Below are 26,277 nucleotides of genomic sequence, written 5' to 3'. Positions count from 1 at the left end.
CAATGGCACTTTTCATCAGTTCTTCAATCTGAGGACAAACTGCAGGTGTACAAAGCATTTGCTGTGCTAAAAAGAGAAGAGGATACTCTGTGCCATCACCACTTTTTTGTTCCCTCTCTGGTTCTTTAGCTCTCACAAATCACAGGACTTGGCCCGTATATGCCTGAACAATTTCCTTTTAGTATCTTGACTTCACAAGAATGCCTTCAAGCCAACAGGCTTGAACACTGCACTGAAAGCTTTTCCCACTGTTTATATTACAGCATGTCCCAGCTCAGCCAGATGCAGCACACTTGAGTACAGCTGTTGACTCCTTGCCTGCATTGTCACAAACTCTGCTATATAGAGACACACAAGGACATAGATGTTATGAAGACAGGTCTATGCACCATCTCCACACTGAAGAGGCTGCCCCCATACTAAATTACACTTTAATAAATAATGCAATGCTCTGAAATGGAAGCAGGTTGAACAAATAATCAATGTTCTTTAAAGTGAAATCTGTAATTGACAGCTCTTTGTTTTTGACACACAAAGCTGTGCTCACAGAGGCTGTACTTAAAACAGCACTCCCCAATAGCTCACCTGTTGGGACACAGTGAGATGTACAGAGGAGGCTGTGGCAATCCAAAGTCTTCTAAGTGGCTATTCTGGCCTGGAGGTGGGAGGCAGCAATAAAACCCACTTGTCATCACTGTCACTAGGATTCATGCCGAGCCTCTGAGGCAAACTGACTTTATTTTTCCCTATCAGAGGCCATGCAGGAAACTAGTACAAAAAAGCTGTCCTCCTTTGGGACACATCCTTCAGTGGGGCACAAAATCTTGCTGATGTCAAGAGAGATATGAAGTCCACCTTCTAGATTTGTATACCAATAAGTCTACTCTGGTCCGATGGAGGAATATTTGGACTTGTAAAGATACCAAACATGGCAGTTGCAGATTAATTTTTTTCATGCATTCCTATCCAACACGGTAACTGTTATGACTGCCTCTTGCCTGTGAAGGTTTTAGATCAGTGTATTCTCAGGGGATCATCTGGTTTTATTCATAGCTCTCTGTCCCACAGTAAATGATGTCTTATTTGAGTCTTGATAGTATGCTGAAACTCATGTCAGCTTTATTACTGAAGTTAAAGCAGGAAAAAAAATAATAATTTGAAAACCTATTTCCATATACCAGTATACAGAATTTTAAAATGGAAGATTTAAATTCTCAAACTACAAATGGAAAGCTCCCAAGCAGCACTACATGCTTCCTAATCAACTAGAGGAGACCTAGGTTGTCCTAACACAAACCATGCCATATCAAACAAATCAGTATGATTTCGTGGCACTTCAGGCAGACAAGCATTAATTGCATGATGCTTACATTTCATGATGCTGAAGTGTCCAAGAAATAGGCCATGGGGAAATCGCACACAGTAAACTCAAGACCAACTTAGAGGACTGTACTACAGTAATCAGAGTGGATTTGTTAGCTTCAACTCATCCAACATGAACAAGGCCTTTTAAGTCTGAATGTTGTCACTGACAGAAGAGAAGTTCCTTGGCCAAAACAGGCACCTGACAGCAGCTCTCTAATCCACTCAACCCTTCATCCACTAAACCCTCTGCAGCATGTAACACTGTGATTAGGCACCTTCAGCCAGTCAGGGGATGGTTGTCTGCTGATCAATTGTTGAAACCGAAAGAAGATAAAAGGAACAGACCCTGACAAAACCAGAGTGTATCCTGATCACAGATCAAAAGCATTCTGCTGTGTTGTAATTGCTAATACCCAATGGAAACAACTCTTGCATGGCCTTTTGTCAGCTATGGTCTGATGTTTGTTGATGAGGCATATGCAAGACCCAAGTCTTCCCACTTTCTAATTTACAGGAAACAGAACTGAAGCAAAGTAGCAGGGATGAGTGGAAAAGCTTCCGCTATCCTGGCCCAAGCTAATTCTGTGGTGCACTCAAAAGGATGTTAACATCAAGAAATTTGTGGTAAATGAGCTACCTCACAACTCCATAGCAATTGCTTATGTGCAAGCTTTTACTTTGTGGTAAATTTGAGAAGATTGAGGTGATCTGCATTGAAGGATAGTTTCATGTTTACGAATGTTTACTATGAATGTGCTCTTGCAAAGTTGGTGAATTACGTTCAGCTTCAGTACTGTTCACCTTGCAGGGCCTTGCAATTCATGTCACTGTCTTGTACAAGAGTACTACTACATAATACCAATCCACTACTCACCAGCAACAACTCCACCTTAAAAAATACCTTATTGCAAGGAAGAATAACACCATTTAAAAATAAAAGTTCATGATTACCTGGTGAGGTCTGCTTAATTACACGTACTATCTGTTCATTTCTAGGATCCAGGTAGCTCATCTTGCTGATGTACTCCAGAGCAGCCTCAATACTTCTGCTTCCTGTCTGCTTCAGTGCTCGGACAGCCATCTCCTGTACAAAGCAAACAAGAATAGAACCATATTGAGACAAAACCCAAGCACTGTACTGCAGGCTAGAAAGTGCTAAGCATTCTTATATTTATAGAAACATTTTATAGTTCACACCAGATCACAGCTGCCTGAAGCCAAATGGACTCATCTTTTGAAAACATGTGCATGTCTTATACAAAAATGTAAAAGAAGAAAATAACAAAACCCACAACCTACCTAGGCTCTGGAAATCAAAGAAGCATCAAACTGAAATGTGTAATTTAAGATTCCTTAAAATAATCTCTGAATCAGGTCTGGAAAAGGCAGCATAGTCTTACATCGGATGAAACAGAATGAAAAAATTAGCTTTTGGTAATTGAGAGCATGTCTCTTTAGTCACCCCTGAACACAGTAAAGGATTTAAGGTGTCACTGATGCCACAGGAAGCTAATTAGACAGAGAGTGGCACTCCTACTGTCATGGAGGAAGAAAGATTGCAGTACAACTGGGACATCTTTCACTATATGTTTGGAAAATTACTTGCACACCAAACTGCATTTCACATTATTAGTCTTTTTAGCTGTATTTTACTGAGCACACATCCATCACTGAGAAGTTAATACAGGTGCCAGACATACAACCTGAAAACCAAAACTGGGGTAAATACAAATACTGCAGTTAACTCCAACTCAACCATGGTTCATGTCCCCTGCTCTATATTCAGCGAGTTACATTCTTCTGGAGTTTGTTGATACATTTACTTTTAGCTCAGGTATACAGAATACCTTTCAATAATCACTCTAGCCTGTGGATGCAAAGCAGAAATCAGAAAACCTTGCAAGGCTGCACAGCCTTTTCTGAAACAATGGAGAGTGTGAAATCCAGACTTTTAATGCTGACTTCACATAATTGAACTTCAGCTGTCAAAGTTAATTTCTTAGTTGAAAATTGTTGCTGAGAACCTTTCTATAATCATCTCCAAAAGGCAATTCATTAAAGATGTAGCAGGAGATAAACTGACCTTTGCTGACAAGAAAAGAGAACTAGTTTGAACTGGACTCCTACCTCTTAGATGGCTAAACTTGGATTAAATAAAAGTCACTATCAAGGACTTGGCTGCAAATGTCAGTATACTATTATTTTGCCACTGCAGTGCTATTTCTAGGGGAATTCTGTTATCACAACCTGCCCATTGAGCACTGAAGCAGATGGAGTGTGTGCCTTCTTGGCATGGATTACTGACTGCAGATGTGATGACTGGGTTGGCACGAGCCCACTGCTCTCCCACAGCAGTTCTGTCCACCAGCGAGCAGTCAGGCAGCCCCAACCTGTGTGCCCCTCTCCTCTCTCATCTAGAGCAAAGAGCAATTTTTCTCAACTGAGCTGCAGGTACATGTAACATACTTGCTAATTGTTTACTTAGCAAGGACCATCTCAGATGACACTAATTCACACTTAGCACAGAGCCACATGCTGGCACTTGGTTCTTTGCTTAGCTCAGTCCCCTCCTACTCCCCCCAAATGGCAGCATTTTCTCCATTACTCAGAGGTTCTGCCTGGGGAATAGCAAGTTTGAATATTTTTCATACAATTTATGACTCATAATTCATAGAAAGGCAGTAGTTGGTTTCACATTTCCTATAGCTGAAATATTTCACTGGCATCAACACATTACTAAGGGCAATTTTAAACCAACAGAAAACTATTATGTACTAAGGAAAGAATTTCCCACAATGTTTTTTTTTCCTTTCTTTCTTTCTTTTTTCTTCTTCTGGATACATTTCTAAAGTATTGCAAATTCACATCCTAGTGCTCAGCATTCTCATCATCCAGTTCCACAGGGCTGCTAACACACAAAGTCCATTTACGCCAACTGGATCTAGCCTTATTTCACAAGTCTTACAGTTTCTTATATCAAATGTGCTCAGTATGCAAGACAGATAAATCTCTGGGCTGGTTTAGATGTTGGGGGTTTTTTTGTTTTCTCTGCAATGGAGTACCAAGAGAATAAACACTTGGTAAACAATTATCTTAATGCTTAACAAAACAGCCCATGTAGTCCACTTCCTCTCTTAGCTATATTGGCTGTATACAATTCAGAGGGGCTAGAATAGGCTAGCTTTTTATCACCAGAACAGTGATATCATCTCTGAAAAGAATCCTTTCCCTCCCACTGCTTACTGTGCCACCAGTTTCTCTTCTTTTGCCATTTTGTCAGAGAAGCAGAATAAAAATTACATTGGTCTATTTGAAGCTGCATGTTCTACCTTCAGCAGATTTGTTAGGGGATTCATATATAAATTTCCATGGGAATAACAGGAGGGAGAAAGCCAAACACACTTAGCTGTGGCAGTACAGAAAAGTAAAAGGGCCAATAAGAGCATGGGATAAGCATATGTGTTGCTGGCAACTTCACTCCTGCAAGCTCCCAGTGCAGCAGCAGCCCTGTGCTCCATCTCACTGCCTCTCATCTTTCATTAGGTCAGCTCTCCCTCTCCAAAGGGTTTCCTCATTACATACCCTATTTGCTTAGCATTTACACTACTACTGGAAAAAATGAAGTAAATTTTCTTGCGGTTCAAAAGAACACCTGTGATTCCCCCATACACCATTCCACAGCTTTGGCCCTTTTCCCTGTACTTATCATGAGATACAAGTAAACCCCATTTCTAATGCTGGTTCTCAAAAGGCTCACAGCATCCCCAAGCAAATGGAGAACGACCAAAAATAAACATTCCACAAACAAAAGCAAAGGGTTTTTTCTCAGAGGCAAAGGGTTTTTTCTCAGAGGCAGATCAGATATGGAATCATAGAATGGTTTAGATTGGAAGGGAACTTAAAGATCATTTAATTCCAAACCTTCTGCCACAGGCAAGGACTCCTCCCACCATATCAGGTTGCTCAAAGCCAACCTGGCCTTGAACTCTTCCACGGAAAGGGCATCCATAAGTTCACTGGGCAACCTGTGCCAGTGTCTAAAATTTCTCTCATTTCTTCCTAATATATAATCTAATCTACCCTCTTTCAATTTGAACAACACAACAATGGACTGCCCTTCAGAAGCCTGAGGAAGGGCAAGGTGGGTTCTGTCTGGCAGAGGGGGCTAGAGCCTGGTCAGCATTTGCTGCAAATTGACACAAATACAGGTTGGGAGGAGAAAGGATTGCAGACAGCCCTGACGAGAAGGACTTGGGGGTGGTGGTGGACCAGAAGCTTAACATGAGCCATCAATGTGCACTTGCAGCCTGGAAGGCCAATCAGGTCCTGGGCTGCATTAAAAGAAACACAGACAGCTGGTCAAGGGTCGAGGGATTCTGTCCCTCTTCTCTGCTCTTGTGGGAACCCACCTGGAGTACTGTGTCCAGTTCGGGAATCCACAGAATATGAAGGACATAGTGCTCCTAGAATGTGACCAGAGGAGAGCCACTACACTGGAGCACCCACTGTATGAAGACAGGCTAAAGAAGTTGGGGTTGTTCAGCCTGGAGAAAAGTAGGCTCCAAGGTGACCTTCTAGCAACCTTCCAATACCTGAAGTCACCTACAAGAAAGCTGGGGTAGGGCTTTTTACACACATGTGTAGTGAGAGAACAATGGGAAATGGTTTAAAACTCGAAGAGGAGAGATTTAGGTTAGACATTAGGAAAAAAATTCTTTCCTGTGAGGGTGGTGAGACACTGGCACAGGTTGCCCAGGGAGGTTGTGGCTGCCCCCTCCCTGTGGAAGTGTTCAAGGCCAGATTGGATGGGGCCTTGAGCAACCTGGTCTGGTGGGAGGTGTCCCTGTCCATGCAGGGGGTTGGAACAAGATGAGCTTTATGGTCCCTTCCAACCTAAACCATTCTGTGATTCTATGACACAAGAACTGTTTCCAAGGATGGGATGAAGGGCAGAAGACAAATTAAGCAGTGTCAGTCATTACACTTGTTGGAGACCACAGGCTTAAGTGAAAGTGAGCTGGAGGGTGTTTGTAAGAAGCAGCAGAATGGCTCAAGGAGAGAAATAAATGTCCAAGTATTCCAAACTGTAGACAGCAGAAGAGGCTGCAGAAATCAGAGGAAGATGCTGGGTGAGGATAAAAGTGCACAGCTACACTGATATAGGTAGAGCTATCTTGATTTTACACCATGCTAAGGTAAATACATTTTAGAAAGAGAAGGCAAAAAAATATCAGAAATGAGACATGAAAAAAAAAAAAAATCCACTCAATGCCAAAACATTCCAAGGAGGGACAGGATCAAATCCAGCTCCCACAGTGGTCGACAAAGAATTCCACTAACTGCAAGGTACACTGCATCAGGCCTTCTGCTTTGGATCATTTCCTTTTCACCAGTCCAAAAGCTGTCAGCCAGAGTATGGTTTGGGAAACCTGGCTGCTGGCTCTGTTCTGCTAACCCCACAGCCAGCTGTCAGGCTAAGGAGGAACACAAGCCACTGGCAGTGTTACACACATAAACCACAAGGGAACAGAGTGGTCCCAGCCCAAACTCATTCTTTGCATTCTGTGTATTCCCTTTGGAGGATTCAAACATATTTATGCACCTTTTGCTTCCAGACACCACTAGCTGCTAGTCAAAAAATAAGCAAGAAAAAGTAAAGGTGAAATGCTACGGGGGAGAATGTGCTTTTACAATTAACTAACGATTTTGTAATTGATGTTACAGCTGAAGTATTAAAATGAGATTTCAGTGGTCAGCTGTGGTTCTGGACATATCTAATGGAAAACGTAAGTTAGGCCACGAGCCACAGAGCAGACTGAGGCAACTCTGCAGGGTCCCAGATTTGTGGATTCACAGTGAAATATGGGGAGGGTGGTGTTTCCCAGCTAGCTCTGGGCTACTTTAACTGGACAGCTGCATGGTCAACACGTTCTCTGTTATTTCCGCAGTCTTGCACTGGTAGAAGGCAGCTGTCCAAGAGATTTCAAGCTTTTGCTAGAAGGAAGGCTTTGAGCCTTTGCTCAGATGCTCAACAGGGAACATCCTTGTTTGAAGGTAAACAGATATTTGGATGTGTGCATATCCAGACTTCAATTCACTCTGGGCTCTGTAGGCAATATGAAAGGCTTTCCCCATTTTACCCTCCTGCCTGGCTGTACTCCACCAGCCTTGGCAGAAGCTTGCGTTCTTGCTGCACTACCGGGTTGTCCAGCAACATTTTTCATTCAGAAAGCTTCTACTTGCCAAGATGTATTTATCATCCAAGTGAAGACTGCACAAGAGGTTACAATAAGTAAGACTTTTTCCCAAGAACATTGTGTCTGAAGGAGACAATAGGTCCTCCAAAATTTGGCAAGGATAAATAATTGCTAACAACAACAAAAATTAATTACTTGCTCTCCATTCACAAAGAAGACGGACAACAGATGCAGGAAACAGATACAGGTTCCCTGCGGAAGGAAAAAAACTAAAGTTCATGCCAGAAGAGATGATCCAGAATTGATTACAGACCTTTCTGCAATAGCCCACCATTGTAGGAATTTTTCATTCATGATTTTAAGCACGCAAAACCTAAGAAATTCGGGAAACAATGTGTACAGTACAGCCCATCAGGATTGCTGCAGTCCCACAGAACAGAGAAACTTCTTTTGTAATATTCTCTATTATTATTCTCTAGTTGGATGCTTCCTCCAATTCTGTAATATCAACTTTTGTTCTGCCTATTTTCAGGTTGCTGAGACCAGGGGCTAAAATTTGCCCACAAATTGTCATGTCTAACAATAACTTTGATTAAAATATTCCAGCCACCTAGCTAAGAGGCCATCCTGAGACTCATTAGTGCTCTTCAGTTTTAGCCTAACAAAAAAACAGGAGGAAATAAGCTCTGGCAAAAACCTTGGGAGTGCTCACTTGTTTGCCACAGGATCACTTACTCCATTCATAAACCACATAAATCATTCAGGAACTAATCAGATCTACTCCACCACTAGTTATGAGTTTTCTGTCCCCACCACTCCTGTTATAAAGCTCCTCCAAAGCTATAATGCTTTGGCAGTGATACACCTTCCTCTCACTTTCAGCCTAAATTACACAGGGTCTGTTTATTCCCTCTGCCTTTAGTTTTCATTGTCTTTTAACTTCAGCAACTCTGACATTATGTACAGAGCAGAAGCCCCCTTCACCCTAAGGGATGCTTGCAACTTGGCCTCCCTGGCTAAACAAATCACATGCTTTTTAGTTTTCTCTTGTAAAAGAGGCTCATCATTCTCTTTATTGCTGTATCAGTCCACCTCTGTATCAAAAAAGATCAGACTGGAACATGGTTTTGATAAGAGCTGCACACACCATTTATGATGACATGCAAACAGTGATGAAAAAGTTACTGTTGTGGTAAAGTCACTCCTTTTTTTCAATTTAATTTCAGCAGAAGTTTGAGGCTTTCATCCTGGCTGATAGTCTTTGCTTGCAGCATTTCTACCCCTTGTACTCCTGAATTTATTTTCCATTGTTTGCACTCCAGTCTTTAAGGTCCATCCCTTCTCTGCACTGACTACATTCTCACTTGACATTGTCAGGCTGGGTTTTTGTCGGGTTATTTTGTTTGGTTGGTTTGGTTTTTTGTTTGTTTTTTGTTTTTTCCTTTTTTGTTTTGCTTTGTTTTTAAATATCAGGCTTATTAGGGGACAAAGTAGGCAGAAGGAACACCATAGTACATTGAGTTGAGGCAGACAGAATACAATATGGATTGGTGAAGAAATGTAAGGCTCACTAAACTAAATGGCATCAATATATGAAAAAAAAATTACTGAACTGTAAATCGGGAATGGGAAATTATAGGCAAGGAACAATTTTAACCAGAAGGATTTCCAAGGGATATTTGAAGAAGTAATAGAGGGAGTATGCCCAAAAGATAGAGGGGGGATTTTGGAAATTATACAATGCTCTGGCAAATGTCCTATTAGAAGAAAAAAATGCAATAAACCTAACATGACATTTGCTGCTATGCTACCACTCATTCATATGCTGCATATGCCACCACTCCAAACTCTTTTAAAAGTCTTGATTTAGACAGTCACCTACAGGAGTCTTACTATTCTGTGTGCAGCACCCAGTGCAATGGGGTGCTACTATGTCAGTGTTTAAGGCACTAGGATAACTTATTACTAAATTAGAGTAAGGTAATTAAGTATAGCCCAAAATATTCAACTTGTAGAAGTAGCATCCTGAGCAATAAGATGTTGTAGGGATAAAGTGTCAATTCTCCTGGCTCTCAGGATAAAACTCCTCATATTGCTACCACCACAAAGCAACGCTGAAATAAGATTACCTTAACTCTCCAAGCCACAGGACATGGCACACTTCCTGTAGCTATGGAGGGAATCAGGCAAAATAAAATAAGACATTGAGAAGCACCTTTTGATGATCAAGATTACAGCTGTTCAAAATGTTTCCAGTATCTTTTCAGATTTCAAATAGCTCTGGATTATTATAAAACAAACAAATGAACCAGACAAATGAGACTAATGTTAGCTACCACAATAGTTTTTCTATTTTACTAGCTCTAGAGTTAATACAAAATTCTTTCACAGGTATCACCAAAAAAATCAAAATAAAAGGGCTATCATGACATTTCTCTACTGGTTTTCCCAGCTGACTCTTCAGCTTCATGACTAATCAAAGCTATTTAAGTTCTTCCAAGAGAAAAACCTTTACAGACTTAGCAGCAGGGTACTCAAAAACAACCACTGTAACACCTTCAGTAACTTGGAAGGGGGAAGAAAGAAAAAAACAAGAGCTGAGAATAGTAACTGAAATATGACATATCTCCTTAGCAGGTGTCTCAAAAGACAACAGTTGGATGAAAATACTTTTTAAGGCTATGTAATTTATGTCAAGTAGCAGCACATAACTTGTTTATGTTTTTCTGTTCTTTTAACTGAACTCATGCAGTACACTCTCCCACCACAGCTCCTTGTAAACACCCATGTTTGGCCATGGGTGTTTCACAAAGAACACCTGCCATCTTACACTACAGACCTTGTGTTCCAGGAGTTGCTCAAATATGGATTTTTGCATGAAAAGGAGAAATATGAACTTCAGGCTATAAGCCAATCCAAGGTCTCAGAGTTAACATGTTTGGATATAAACCAAGCATGGATGTTCAACATGTTTCCAAACAAATGCTTGCAGAATTAAGGGATTATTTATATCCAGGCATAGACAGACAAAGAGCGTTGTCTGTACGCATTTCAAGAAGCTCTGATGAACTATTCAAGAGATGAAATCTGTTTAATGAAAAAACATACATGCACTGCAATGTCAATTTTCAAATCCAATCAGAACATTTAATCAGACAATTCCTGTTATGTCCCAGAGAGTACACATGTGTATGTACAGACACACATGTAGATGTGTGCACATCTGTGTATCTGATTTTGTTGAAATTAATCTAATTTCAAGTATGCATCTGAGCCCTTTGAAAGCAATGTATTCAAAAAGACACATCACTTTCTTTCATGAAGAAATGAGGTTCCTATTTGTGTCATCAGTCAGACAAGACAAGTGATTTCGTTATATATATTTATATATACACACTTATTACAACATTTCTGGAAGCATGTCAGGCACTCTGGAACGGATTTGGAAAGGGGAAGGCCTGCAAGAAGAGGTCCTGCTGCAGGCAACAAACCTGCACTCAGCATGAAGCTCAAGTGTCATAAAAGAACAGTTGCAAACAGGCAACAAAAGAGAGGCCAGGACATTACCAGTAATGGAAAGGGAGTGCAAATAATCAAAAGCCATAACAAATGCCACTTTTTTCTTTTTGCTTTCTTCCAAGTAGGCAGGGAAGTAAGAATAGAACTGAGTTGCTCAATCCCAGAACACAGGCATGAGAGGAGGGGAAGCACAGGACAGAAAGCCCCATTATAGAGACAGCTTAATGGACAGAGCTAAAGAACAGTGAAAAGGGGGCTTTTCTGTCCTGACTGGCCTTGGAAAAAGTACATCTGTGGCTGAAGAGCTGGTGGTGGAAGCCGAGTTTCCCCAGATATTTGGTGGAGAGAGTGACACTGTTAGTACCCAAGATATGCAGTAACTTGCTGCCTACCTCAGAGGCTCTAATGCCCCTTTCTGAAGGGACCCACTCCTTTCCCAGCTTTTGAAGGAGCATGGACTCCTGATTTAGCAAACAAACTTGGCCAGCAGTAAATAGGCACCAGTAACAGCTCCCCGAGTGCAGAGAGTCCCCATTGTCAAAAACATACATTTTATTTTAGATTCCACATCAGAACATAGGTGTAAGGAGTGAGCACACAGAATTCCGTTTTGAACACATGGTCCAGGACTATCTACATACCAAAGTTCATAGGCCAGGTTTGCATTAATGATAAATTAAAGGTGAAGGGAAAGTATTTGTGTATCTTCACTGCTATCTCCCAGCTATACAAAATCCTTTCTCCTGTGATGACACCTGAAGCCTTCTGCACTGTGCTAAGCCCTACATAAACAAAAGGGAAGAATTCTATTCTAAAAACAGTTTCTAATTAAAACCAAAACAAACAATTCCATACATCCATAACTGTTCCTCATTAATCTTTAAGTCTGTTCATTGGAGAACCATGTAAACTATTCAGAGTTCTGTCTAACCAAAGTACCCATGAAGAGTGCATCAACAGACAGAAAGTTGTACAAATATTTCTTCATGTCTCTCCCTCATTGAAAAGGGGAAACCAAACCAGAAGCATCATTATGTGCTAATTCAGAAATCTTATAATCAGGCCAAATCATATTATATGAACAGCATTTACAATTTACTACACTGGCAGGTTTCTGCTACAGAGCAGCATAGAACAGCTTTGATGACTTCATGCATGTGGGGAATGCTCATGCACACATGTGCAAGTGTGTACATAGCTCCATTCCAAAGGCGCTGATTTGCTTCCCCAAAATCCCCTCACTTTGGTGACAGGAACAGGGAAATTCCCACCCTCTGGACACAGTCTGTAGCAGATTCAGATTCAGCTCCAGCTCACTCCTGTCCCTCCTGACTGGCAGCCACTGCAGTGACCTGTACTCTGTCACAGCATCTCAGACACATGTCTTGCATTAACCAGAGTTTCTCCTCTTCCCACAAGTAAAGGCAAGGGGAGCCATGGCACTATTCATCGATACTTTTAATATTGCAAAGGTAACATAATATCCTACAACAGCTTTGGAACTCAGAAGAAAATTAAATAGGAGGGGACTAAAAACCAAATTCAAATACAAGCAAACAAGTTGTCCCAAAACAAGAAGCATAACCATCTTCCTGTAATGTTCAATGAAAACCCCTTCCAGGTTCCTGTTTACATTTTCTAATAATGAGAGGTAACACTAAACACACCATCCCCATTTCACACCAAGCCTGCCAAGCTCCAAGGTTCGCCAATCTAACTCAAAGAACAAGAGTTCTGGTACACCAAATCAAATCCTTTCTAGACAGCAGAGATGTCCAAGCCAGTGGACAGCTTGTTACTAAGCTTCTGTGTTCTGTGTGTCTGTTCAAGTTGCTGAAATCTTGGACACAACACTTCTCATCTCCCTGCTCTGAGCAGCGGGGCTTGCCAAAAGATCATACCAGACAGTATCAGGCATTACAACCTTTATAATTAGAAGGAAGATACAAGGGGCAAGAATCTCCAAATACTCAGTCACCATTTGGTCTGAAACCTTTCTCTGGATTTACATGCAGGAAGCAACAGTAGATCCAGAAACTCAATTAAAAGGCAGAATTCACCTTGAAGAGACAAGAACAGGAAGCATTTTCCTGTCACTTCTTGACAGGGTGTATTAAAATCATTAGGAGACCAGGAGAGGTGCTAAGCATTTCACCAGTGCAATCAGTAAGTTTTCTTACTCAGGAGAAAGAGCAGACTCCACCAGACTAATTCCTCCTTGCTCTACTTCTCCTCCTGCCTGACTCAGTCTAATGAAATATGGACATTTGGTCATCAGTGCTTACATTACAACCAATGTAAGTATTAAAGGCCAATTTGAGATTATTATTATATCTGATATATATCATATCTTTGCAGCACCTAGCAAAGAACCAGTATACAGGTCCCTGTAAGAAAATTCCTAGCAAGCCGCTTTCTATGTATTGATGCCACTGAAGAATCACAAAACTCTCAACACATGTAAAACATGGTAAAGTGCCTTGCACATAAGGGATCTGCAAATTTGAGGTGGAATTGGACCAAAGCTTGAGGGACATATGCACCCCATAGCAGAACAAAACTGTTGTTTGAAAAAAGGCACTTCGTTATAGCTTCATTTCCCCTTATATATGAAATCCAGCCATGAATAAAAAATGGCATCTGCTACTCTGTACTTTAGGGGTTCCAGTGAGCATCTCTACATCCAAGGCATGCAATCTTAAAAGAAAAAACCCACAGCTGCACAGAAAATTAAAAAAAAAACTACTCCTGACATAATGCATCTTAAATTACTAAATATATTAAGATGGCAGTTTCAGCAAAAGCAGCACCCTGCTTTGCAAAGGCCATCTGCCATTTAAAAAGCACTATCTCTCTAAAGTATCCTCTTGGAATCAGGCTCTTTCACATTTGTTTTTCTCAGGTGAGATGTTCTGACATTTATTAGTAATCAGGGCACACTGGTTGCAGAAGCAAGAGACCATCCCTGCTCTCCTCCAGACCCTCTTTTCACATACTGAGCAGTCAGAACTGCAGCATGAGTCTTTCCAAGCAGTGCCCACATCCCTCCCTTATTTATTTTATATACTTCCAGTTTCATACTCTCTGAGGGCATGTAAATCAAGCTGGATAGAATAGCAGTTCTGTAAAGGTTCCATGATGAGGTTATTCTTCTTCATTAGCAGCAAGTGATGTGCTTGTTAATTTTATTGTTTATGGGCTAGCCAGAAAATCATTTGGCTGTCATTACATTTACAATAATTCTATTTGTGTATCAAAGCATTTCTTTTCAGTGGCCACAGACAATGAGTGTTTCACATTGCTCTTCCTTCTACTGTAAAGATACATACATATTGGATTATGTATAAAAGAGGATTTTTACAAATATTCACAGAGCCTGCAAATTATTTCTTAGACAAACTGGACACAAGGGACTTGTAAATTGGGTATTCAGATTCAGCAAGATGAGTTATGAGGTTTGTTGTCCAGGAAGAAAGCCCCAAAGCACAGAAAAGAATTGTGTCAAAGACTGGAAGAGCTTTTCACACTGCCAAAGCCAGCTGTTCCCATGGAAGTCACACGGTGCTGGAAATCTGCAATGCTTTTGGTAATGTTCATTGCATTTCTCTATATCCCAGCTCTATAAGTATCTATTCCTAATAGCAGTGCCTCTGTCATTTTAACTGAATGCTGCCTTGTATTTCATAAGATTTTAACATTTAGAGTGATACAACTTCCCCCTCTTTTTCTTGTAGTTTTATATGGGATTTTTTTTTCAGTGTTAAACCACTACAATTCTCAAGTATTGTTTTAAAACCCCTTCTCCTAAGCAAGAGAAATTCAAATTAAGACAGTAAAATGAAGCTGTCCATTCATATGCCAGGTCAAATACTAACATAATTTTCCTAACAAGGTTCAAGCATATTCCTCATGTGTCCTTTAGAAGTTTAGTAAAGATTTGTTCCCCTTAATTTTCCTTTGGGGAGTACTTTAACAGAACCATAAAACCTCCAGGAGATCTGGTTGGAATGCATTACTCCACTGAACTGTTTTCTCCTTTGAGGATGTATGCCACAATGGGACCCCAAGTGACATCAAGTAGTAATGCACAATCAAAAAGAAAAAGTAATATGAGAAATATTGCTCCATTATAAGAAAACTGAAGGCTACTTCCCTCTCAGACTCACAGTCCAATGCAGCTTTTCTCGTGTGACTGAAGAAACATCTGGGTTTTATCTTGAGATTCCCAATATTTTTCAGTACAGACACATACACACACAGAATGCAAGTATGCTGAGCAAGACAACCTGGCATATTTATTGTTTGAATGGGAGGAAAATTTAGAATGTTTTGACATATATTTATTTTTTAAATGGTAGTATTTTTTATTTTATGTATTAACTGTGATGCTAGATTTCTTTTAAAAATGCCGATTCAAAAATATTAAAAAGGCATTCAGCTTTTAACATCTTAAAATCAATGTGCTTAACCTTGAAATACAATAATGCTCAAACTCTGTAGCACCAGGGAACTCATTAGACATTTTCCAGAAGTCTCCATGCAGTGCTTAGTTTCATTAACTCTGCCAAATACACGTGTATAACCACATTCTAAAAGCAAGCATTGCTAAACACCACTGACTGCCACTTAATGATTTTTAAGACCACAAAAATACTCCTTTGTACTCAGTGCTGTATAGGACTGCTCGTCACTGCAGCTTTCTGCAGTTTTAAGATAAAAGTCTCAACTATACCACTGTTGGAGGCAAAAAAGAAAAGAAAAAACAGCTGGATAAAATATCTTAAGGTCAGTCTTTTTACATGTAAAGCAGCCACAGAAAAATTATTCACATTCTTAGCACATAGCTGACCGGGACAAGATTCCACAGAGAGGTAAACAATTCCCCCAAGAGAGCAGCTGCATCTTCCTCAGCTTGGGAGCCACTGGAGGAGGGAGAAATGCACAATGAGGTCCCCAAAACTGATCAGAAGCAGGAAGAAAATGAGAGACTGTTTTTGCTCAACCTCTCATTTTCTGTGTCCAGTGAGAATAAAGTGAAAAGAAAAAAAAAGTAAGTAAATAAGTAATTTAAAAATAAAGCCAGTTGATAACACATGCTTCAGACAACATCCTGGAGGAACCCTGTAAACAGACATCCCAGTCCAGTTCAGCATAAAAGAGGAAGGGAAGAAATATTAGATAATATTGAACAGAACAACTAAAGGGAATACAGTAATACAACTCTGCTTTTATTGCATAATTATTTTCAAAAGTATCTTTTGGAAGCATAAAACCATTTCTTTCTAGATTTCCATAATATATCCTTTAAATTGTCCTTTTATCATCCAGTACTTCCTTAGCAGTATCTTCACTCAGTTCACCTCAACACTATTTCTTCTGGCTACCAGCCAAGCAGCACACTTTAATAGTCAAGACACACAGTACTGAAAAGCATCTCACTCTGCTCTATTTACATGCAAAGGCTGTGATCTGTATTTTAGGCTGTTGTAAGAAAAGAAATCCTCCTTCAAGATCCTCCTCAATGTCATCCCCCTACCATTAGTATCTCCCCACAATCCTGCCATTACCCATGAACCAAATCAGCAGCAACATGAAAAATTACTGTATCACTACTCTCAGTATTCATACTTAGTATTCATGTATTATCTTCCAGCTGCAAGTGTGTCACCCAGAAACTATTTCCACCTAGTCCCTGCGCTAGAGCTTATCACCTGCTTCTCTCTTTGCTGGTCACACTTAGGTCTGCTTACCAGCAGACAGCTGGGTTAGCACAGACCTATGACTGAGCTGCCAAAGCTAACTCAGCTCATTTTGACTTAAATGAGCTGGGGTTAACTCCAGCAGGGGCAGTAGGGCCTGTGTGAGAGGAGTAAGAAGAGACAGCAAGAAGAAGACAGTAAGAAGACTGATCAGATGGCCATCTCTGAAGCACAGCTGGAGGGAAGGAGGAGAGCACAGAGAGTGCAGGCTGAGCTTTCTCTTGGCATTTCCTTTGATGGTGGTTGACACACAAAGCAGCTGCCACTACTCTCAACTTCTCTGCTCCTTTCTGTGCCCCCCTGCCATATTCCCCAATTGTGCTTGTGTCTCTCCCACCATCCCCAAAAAGTTATTTTTAATCTGGATCAGTTCCCTGATCAGTCACCACTCAGCTCTGCAAAAACTGTCCTGGCACAGCTTGAGGGAATGAGCTGGGCAGGAACATGCAGGAGGACAGACAGGTTGCTCTGGCAGCACCACTGGAAGTTGCTCTCCTGGAGACCCAACCTAGGAGTCTCCTCTCCTCCCATCACACTGATGCACAAACTTCCCAGGTGAATTGAAATACACTTGTTAGAAGTCAGATCACAAAGCTGGTGTGGGTTTTTTCTTTATGCTGCCTTAACAAAGTTCTAAATGGTGGTATTTTGTGTATTGGTGTCAACTAGCTTTAACAAGCATACTTGAGTAACATTAAGAGGTTTAACTCTCTTACTTGTGCAGTTATCACCTAGTATTCAAGGCAGCAACAGGATCTTTTTCCGAAATACATCTGATCATCTTAAAATGATATAGCCAAGGGGAAACAGTCTTACATGACAGCCTATAAATCAACATGTTAGACAAGTAATTTTAAACCACAGGAGGAGGGAAAAAAAGTCTCACTGTAACAAGCCAATAAAAACCCTGGAACGCTCCTTTTAGAAGATATTGGACCTGTTCCATAACAGCAACATTTCTTAGGAAAATACAGTATTTTGAACTTTAAAGAAGTCTTAACTTGATTAGGCTGAAACAAAGGATAGGGAGAAAGGAGGAGCAGAGGACATGATTCCACTTATTCTTTCCCCAGAGTTGAAGTCTGAAATAACTCAGGCAGATATTACATAAACAGTATCCAAAGACAGCAGTGTTTCTTCTGAGATGTTTAAAGGTGTAAAATATTTAGAAACCAATAAAGAAAAGTTCTCTTCCTTGAGAAAACAATATCTTAAATATAAGGCCTAAACAAAAATCACACTGGGAAAATTCTTGACTATTTTGGATGCAGAATGAAACACGGCCAGTGCTTTGACAGGACAACACTGGCAGTAGCAAGCACAATGCTACGTGGTGTGGAAGTGAGGCTTCATAATAGTCACAGAAACTAAGACTCCACAATGCACAGGAGTACACTGGTGAACATCTCAGATCAAGTGAAAAATAAAGTTTCTATGCACCTGTCTGACAAAACTATTGAAGATAATATATGTCTGGTTAGGCAATGAAGTTCTAAGTTCCCAAACTTTCCCTAAGAGAACTGAGTGGAGAGGAGACAGTAGTTCCCTCTGGTTTCTAACCTGTGTGTGTGTTGCCAAGTCCTGTTAAACAAATGTCACTGTATCACACCCACTGCAGTTTCAGGATAAGATCTGTATTCACACTCTTTGAGAGTGCCAAGCCCAAAACAAAGCTCAGCCTCCATGGTAATGACACATGAAGAAGGTCCCTGTATTTTGATGAACGAGTTCATGCTACACCAGTAAGATCCAAGAAGTCTCCTTGGAGTAATTTCTATAGCTCCAGAGAAATGCTCTTTTGTCACTTCTGCTGTGTGTGCATCTTACTTGGGTTCCTGTCTGTGCGTGCACTGCCTTGGATAATGCTATGAGGAGCAGAATTACAGATGCAATGACTCCTGAACAGCAGTGCTGAAGAAGACACTTGGCTTCCAAGGTCAACATCCACTTCCTGTAACAAGCACTGCACCTGATTATTCCTTTTATCCAAGGCGTCCATCAGCTCTTAAAATTGTCAACATTATGATAAATTATTTTTAAATCAAGCTTTCCAGTATCTGCCATCTTCACAGACTAACTGCAGAGGCCAATGATAAGCAAGCTTAGAAGTATGTGTATAAATAGGATCTATAACCTACGTGCCCAGTGAGCTTTCAATGAGTATTACAGTGCTCAAGTAATCTATTTACCAAGCAACTTCTGCATTCTAATGTGTATGGGCTCAGACATCCTACCAGCTGACTACTCATTTACTTCTGCTCTGAACACTTACCCACATTTTTTACCCACATCTCAAGCTCTCCTCTTGAAGAACACTAAGAAAGCAGACAGTAAGAATGACAGAGACGTCTATGTGAACAACAAGACCACCAAATATCATTATCCTTTCTTTTCTCCGTGCTGCAACCTTTCTACATCTGTAAGCAAGGAACATGCTGTAAGGTCTTCTGGGCAGATCTCATTTTTTGCATTACAGTGCCAATATAACAGTGGCTTTTTATTTTATTATCCCTGTAATGGAGCAATGTAAAGTGAAACCCAAGGTGAACAGTAACTCTCTTGTCAGCCATTTACACTAGCAACACCATCCATACAACCACGTTTTTCCCAATTTCTAACACACAGGTCATAGAACAAAGCTCTCGTTCAGCCAGGAAAGGTACCAATTACACTTTCTTATAATACCATTACAAATGCCTGGAAAAACTCTGTGGACACCAGCATCAAAAATTAGAGAAGAAAGAAGGAAAATACCAGGTATGCTTTGAGTTACAGGAATATCGTAACTGACTACTAATTATCACATAGAGCTGGGTTTAACCATCCATGTAATCTGAAATCCAATAAATGGATTCAAACAGATTTCCATTCAAGGCAAAAATCTGCACCAGAACCTAAGTCTAAGTAAATGGATTCAGCATGAGTGTGTACCACTGGAACAGGAGGCCTCTTTTACTGCTCAAAATAAGCAGCAAAGCTCTGGCCTGATGAACTCCATAGGAATTTTACTGCTGATTTCAACAAGGGCAGAATTTCACCTTAAGAATTTTCACCTTCCAGCATGGCTGGGCTGGAGATGATGGTCTCAGTCTAGAGGTATACAGCTGATTTGCAATTCCCAACACACAAATCGTACCATTTTCTCATCTCTCTTTATTCTGCACAGCAGTACCAAGAGAACACAGACAAGCTCTTCTAGACTGAGACTCAAGATTGTGCAGGCTCTTCATGTTTTATCTCTGGACCTGATCATCCAAAGGACCTTGTGTTGTTGCAAGTAGGGTCTGAGGAAAAAGAACACTGTTACTCAGTAGCTGATGAAATGAAAAGGCCTCCCCACCCCCAGCACTTCCTGCAATGCTCCATTGACACTAAAGTCATATACCACTACAAGCTGGACTGCAGCTCAGTGCATTCCACTGCACTTTGTCACGCTTCCCTGACCGATACTATGCCAAAAATTACTAGCTTTAACAGTTCTCTGGTGAAAAGAAGAGCTTTTGCAACTCTGAAACAGAGCTGAGTTTTTAATTCGTGTTAAATCTGCCTTTCTGTTCTGAAGGAACATTTTTAATGCTGCTGGTAATTCCCCTTCTGTGCTTTTTTCTTACTTCTGTAGTGACTTTTGTGAAGATAAGTGGAAAATTCAAGCTGACTCGTTTTTAAAAGCTTTAAAGAGACCTCTAAAATATGCCTGAAGGAAGTAAAAATATGAACTAGAAAGATGTGAAGATGAAATGGATCAAGATATATGATGCATACTCATATAAATCCAGAAATACACAGCAATGAGCCAGAAGATTCACAAGACAGCTACCAAAAAGAACAAAATACAAAGTACAGCTGGACTATCTAAACAAACATAGAGCTTTATCCAAGATTTGCACATTTACTGTTTATTTACTCAGTACCTAACTGAGCACAATCTTGTGGAATAATACAGACTGCTCCTGCAAACAGCCCTTCAACACAGATACTCTAAGCACTTGTAGCTATTGACTATGCCTTAAGAAACTTTCCTTTGTAATCTTTTATTCAAAACCCATACCTACAATTATCAAAAGAATATGATTCTCAGAAAACTGTGAAACTAACATAAGTACTTAACAGAGTTAAGTGTTCATCATGTCAATGCTTGGCTCCCTTCCACAGCAGAAGAATACCAGCATGTTGCATGTGCACCCAAAAAAGGGATCCCACTTCTCTCCAAGCCAGTTAGCTTTGCTCAGCACATCAAGAAATGTTGCTGGTTCCAGCCCATTTTTGGAACAGAGGATTTCACTAACCAACCCATCTCCAGACTGACCTGGAAATATGCCTGCCCTGACTCCTAGTCGTGTATGGAAATAATAAAGCTATTTTTATATTGAAAGTAAATCCTTTTTCTCCCAGCAACCATGCTGCCAGGCATTTAGAATAGTGGAGAGTGTTACCTGCAAGTACAAAAAGCCACTAATCCTTGTGAACAGAGCAGGTGGGCAGGATGAGGGGTTAAGCATTATTTTAGACAGCAAGAACCAAAAAAACACTGAAAAGAGGGAAGTAGGGAGGGAGAAAGCAAGGCCACCTGGAGCTTTTAAATTCAATAGGTTGGGAAGGTGGGGAAGACACCTCTCCTCCTCTGCAGTGCCTGACAGAGAGAGCAAGCAGCAAGCACTCACTGCCGAGGGCACTGCAGGGAAGGCTGTGCTGCTTCCTCTGCCATGCAGGGAGCAGCTCTAGCTCAGGCTGCTGTTCCTTCCACACTGAGAGCTGAAGAAAAGCACTTTCCTAACACCCCAAACAGGAGCCCTTGCTGAACGTGCACTGGCTTAGGGCACGCAGGCAGCTAGCAGGGCTGAGAGACCAAAACAGCACTTTGGTGTGCATGATTAGGATTTTCATCCTCAAAAATTACACCCAGTTTTCAGGGCAGATACTTCATTAGCACTAGTGCTCCTCCAGTTAAAACAACCAGCTTGCTAGTAGTGGCTAAACTCAGTACTATTGGCTCTGCAACCTGACTACCCTACTCCCTGATTCCCAAACAACATCCTCTCTGTTCCTATATTCACTTCTGCTTTTTAGCAGGGGTTTCATTTTTATTACATCTTCCCCTTTGCCCTCATTACTAGCAGTAACCACATTCCTATCAGAATTTAATCCATAGCCCATTAGCTGCCACAATATGAGAACAAAAAAATAAAAAAAGGGTGGGGATTGGGGAGAAGTAAAAATTCATTCCATTGAACCTCTTCCCAGCTAGTATGTCAAACTACTATGTGAAAGTGGCAAAACAAGCCAGATCTGCAGCCTAGTGGCAGGGTTTTCCCCAAATACCACGGACTCAAAACTTTGAGCACAAGGAGGGTTGATGATGTTCTGCTAGTGTGACTCACAGTTTTGTCCAGTGCTGTGCAATGGTCCCATTTCAAGGTAATGGGAAAGAGGAAGAGAAAGCAATTTTATGCATAGCTGAGAGAAAGAGAACTGACCTCCCCTCAGTGCTGTGCCAATGCTGCAGCTGCTGTTGCTTGGCCCATCTGGTCAGGGTGGTGACCAAGTTCAAACTCCAGTAGGCAGTGCTGAACTTCAGAGCATAAACCCTCCTCCACGAGGCAAAAGGAAGAAAATGGCTCTTTGCAAAAAAAAAAAACAAAACCAAAAAACCAAAAAAAAAAAGCAACCCTGCTGATCCTGTTAAACACACAGTGCTATTTGCCCAGAACAGTGCTCCTGGAAATGCTGAACACATAGCAGGACGTTCTGACCTTCCCAGGAATCTGGAAGAGGGCAGCTCTGCCTCCACCATCAGAGCTCTGCCACAGACTGTGCAGCAGCTCAGACTCCCTTTGCCTCCTGAGTAGAGGTGTTTCAGGCTAAGGAGACAACAGCTCCTCCTTGGCAGCAAATCCGAGCACCCATTCCTGTGTAAGTGTAAAACAGGGCCTGCAACAGCAAGTTCTCAACCTCCAGCAGTTTGTAACACTTACAAACCACTGGGAAGCTCCCGGAAAAGTGGAAAGGATTTGTTACAGAAGGTTTTTGAGCACCAAAGTAGTACTGAAAAAATAGTTTTTCTAGGTTACTTTCATGTGGCTTAAACCCCTGAAGGTTCACTTCACAATAAACAGAGAGATGGCGTGTGGGGGGAGGCACATCAGCACAAATAAAAATTCTTGTGGCTTGCTTTTGAATTTGCTGGCACTTCCCAGTGAGGTCCTGCTTTTGTAGTATGGGGAGCTGGCTTGCCACGTGCCCTGGCAGAGACTGATGACTTTTGCTCGCTTGTAAACTCTTAGGCTCTAGATCTTAGATTTGCACTTTTGAGCACTGCACCAACACCTTTTGCATGACTGCAACACTATACATTTCACTGGAAAAAGTGTAAACTTCCAGAAATAAAACACCTTCAAGAAAGCGATCATGAACTTAGCACTTGCATTACAGAACACAATAAAAAGATTTTCATAGAATCATAGAATTGGCTGGGTTGGAAGGGACCTCAGAGATCATCAAGTCCAATCCTGGATCCACTATCGCTGCAGTTACCAGCCCATGGCACTGAGTGCCACATCCAGTCTCTTTTTAAATATCTCCAGGGATGGAGAATCCACTACTTCCCTGGGCAGCCCATTCCAATGTCTGATCACTCTCTCCATAAAGAAATTCCTTCTAATATCCAACCTAAACCTCCCCTGGCACAACTTGAGACTGTGCCCTCTTGTTTTGCTGAGAGTTGCCTGGGAAAAGAGACCAACCCTCACCTGGCTACACCCTCCTTTCAGGGAGTTGTAGAGAGTGATGGGGTCTCATCTGAGCCTCCTCTTCTCCAGGCTGAACAGCCTCAGCTCCCTCAGCCTCTCCTCATAGGATCTGTGCTTGAGTCCCTTCACCAGCCTAGCTGCCCTCCTTTGGACCTGCTCCAGGACCTCAATCTCCTTCCTAAACTGAACTGGACACAGTACTCGAGGTTTGGCCTCACCAGGGCTGAGTACAGGGGCAGAATCCCTTCCCTGGACCTGCTGGCCACGCTGTTCCTGATACAGGCCAGGATGCCATTGGCCTTCTTGTCTACCTGGACACACTGTTTGCCCATGTTCAGAATGGAAGTGATGGACAAGTATAAGAAATGAACACAGGAAGGAGATGGAACTGAATTTCCAATAGTATAAGAGAGGAATTTCACCCACTACAGCACACAAGCAGCTGATTGCTACCATGTCCGGGCAGCACATACTACACAGGCAATTGGGATATCAACTTGGTACAACCACTGAACTGCACCGGACAATCAAAGAAAACAGACTCAGGAAGCTGGGACACATGTCTCTGGAGAAAATTATTCAGCACTTGTTTGGAGCCAGTACAAAAATGGCCCAATATGGAGTGGATTTACTTTGATTCAAAAAGCTATTATACGGCCACAACTTTTTACATTTCAATTGGGAAAGCCAGAGATTTTTTTTCTTTTTGTAAACCAGGATGTTCTGCACATATTAAGAGTTTCTGAGGTTCTGCTTACATCAATTATATTAGATTTTATGTATCTGGAATGAACACAGGGACTGTGGAAAAGTTAGAATAAATAAGCATGAATGAGACCGGTGACTAGTTTAAGCACAGACTATGGAGTCCTTGACACTGAATGGCAGACAAGATGCAGAAAGAAAAATATATGAGGTGTGCTGTTAGGATGTCACATCAAATTTAAAAACTAAGGCTAAAGTCTACAAAAGAGTTCTTTCTTAATAGTTTGCAATTATTAAAAAAAATTAATTCATTTTGGGTATTCAGAGGCACATGGAGAAGGGCATGTAGGAGCTGTTGAATATCAGTCATTCAAACCAGCAGAACAGAAAAAGCAGTGCAACAGGACAACAGGTAAGGGAACATATGGACTTCAATAGCCTTAAAGATATTTAAGAGTTGATTTAGTGGAAGAACAAAATTAACAAAGGAGAGAAGGAAGCTGCAAGAGCTGTAACTATGATCTCCGAGTCTGTGCTGACATTTCCTTCTGTTTTGAAATAACCCACATCCAATGGATTACAAATGGTGAAAAAAGTCCAAACCCCCTATTGAGATTTACACAGGAGTAATTTTACACTGCTAGTTGTCCTACTGAAGTCAATCTCTTTGAACTTAGTATGTTATCACTTTGTGCTGCCAATCTGCTTTCTAGGATTTTATGTATGTAAGCATCTCTGCATACTTTGGATGAAATTAGTAATTTACAAATCATGCATCACAAGTAACAAAAAATATAGAAAGCAGTTGCAGGTTTTTTTAGAATCAGACAGGTTGGAAAGGACCTCTGAGATCATCAAGTCCAACACTAGTTCATCATTCTATCTACAATTAATTGTCAAGATTTTTCCATTCACACTGTGTATTTCTCTAAATTCCTAGAAGACAGTATCTGTTGAAGTAACAGTTTCACATACCCACACATACACTGATAATGATTAAAGACACAGAACACAGTGATTTCCACTGGCTGTCCCTGCCACTGCAGTTACCTGATTCACAAAGTTACGGATTCAGTGTTCTTTGGCTTCAGGCTTCTGAATATGAACTGGCCTAGAAATTTATATATATTTTTTTAGAAAAGTATTTTCAAATCCTCTCCTGTTTTTGTCATCCTTTGCCTCCCTGAGGAAATATTTTTAGTTGCTTGGATTCTGTTAAAATGAGGAGCACAAGTTTCTTATCAGGATAAAGTTTCTTATCAGGAAAAATCCATCTCTTACACTGCAGGGAAGCTGAAAACAGCTTAAGACATTTAAATCTTGTTTACTTAGACTGAAAAAGAAATCTTCAGGGCATTAACAAATCCTATGGATTAAGTTCTTCACAAACAGCTGCAGTTGTCATAATACACATAAGCACATGTGCATCTCTAGGGTGAATTGCTCTGTGTAAATATGTATTTAAAAAGTTTCTTGGGAACTGCCAGTCCAGATGGCAGGACAAGACCATTAGAACAAAATCAGTGTTGCTGCGCTGCAACTGTTGCAGGTTGACCCCATTACATCAGAGCTGACAGAAGCACCTCAACAGAAGCCACATGGTATCAGGGAAGACAGATCCCGATCCCTTGCCAAATAACATGAAGTTGACAATACCCCAACAACAATAGTATTTTGGGTGACCAGCAGCAGATGTGTAGAGCTGGCAGAAATGAAGAGTCTGACTGATTGACTTTCACCAGGCTTTTACTAAAGCATCTTCTGAGGATGGGAATCTTGAATCCCTCTCAAGTCTGGACAGTATGAGTCTGCTGCTGCTATGATAGGGTAACACCAAAGACAGTGCCAAAGTAACTTCAGTCTCTATTTTGGTAATGTGAGGAATTTTTTAATTTAATGTTTTTCCAAAAAGCTAGGGAATGATGAAAACCTAGAAATAAGGACCAACATTTTCCACTCTCAGCCTCAGCTTCAAGCAACATAAAA

General features: G+C 41.0%; 1 protein-coding gene across 3 annotated transcripts in view; it reads right to left on the bottom strand.

Annotated features, from left to right (window-relative positions):
• LATS2 (large tumor suppressor kinase 2) overlaps positions 1–26,277 on the bottom strand; it is a 50,114-nt gene that overhangs the window by 10,426 nt on the left and 13,411 nt on the right. For all 3 annotated transcript variants that reach the window (XM_030445957.1, XM_030445972.1, XM_030445964.1), the window contains one exon: positions 2,317–2,449. In XM_030445957.1, the coding sequence (XP_030301817.1) occupies positions 2,317–2,449 (133 nt within the window). The remainder of the gene's footprint in view (positions 1–2,316; positions 2,450–26,277) is intronic.

This window comes from Calypte anna, chromosome 1, assembly GCF_003957555.1.
Source record: "Calypte anna isolate BGI_N300 chromosome 1, bCalAnn1_v1.p, whole genome shotgun sequence".
Taxonomy (NCBI): Eukaryota; Metazoa; Chordata; class Aves; order Apodiformes; family Trochilidae; genus Calypte; species Calypte anna.
The sequence above is the reverse complement of the archived record's forward strand: the minus strand, read 5'-3'. Positions and strand labels throughout refer to the sequence as shown.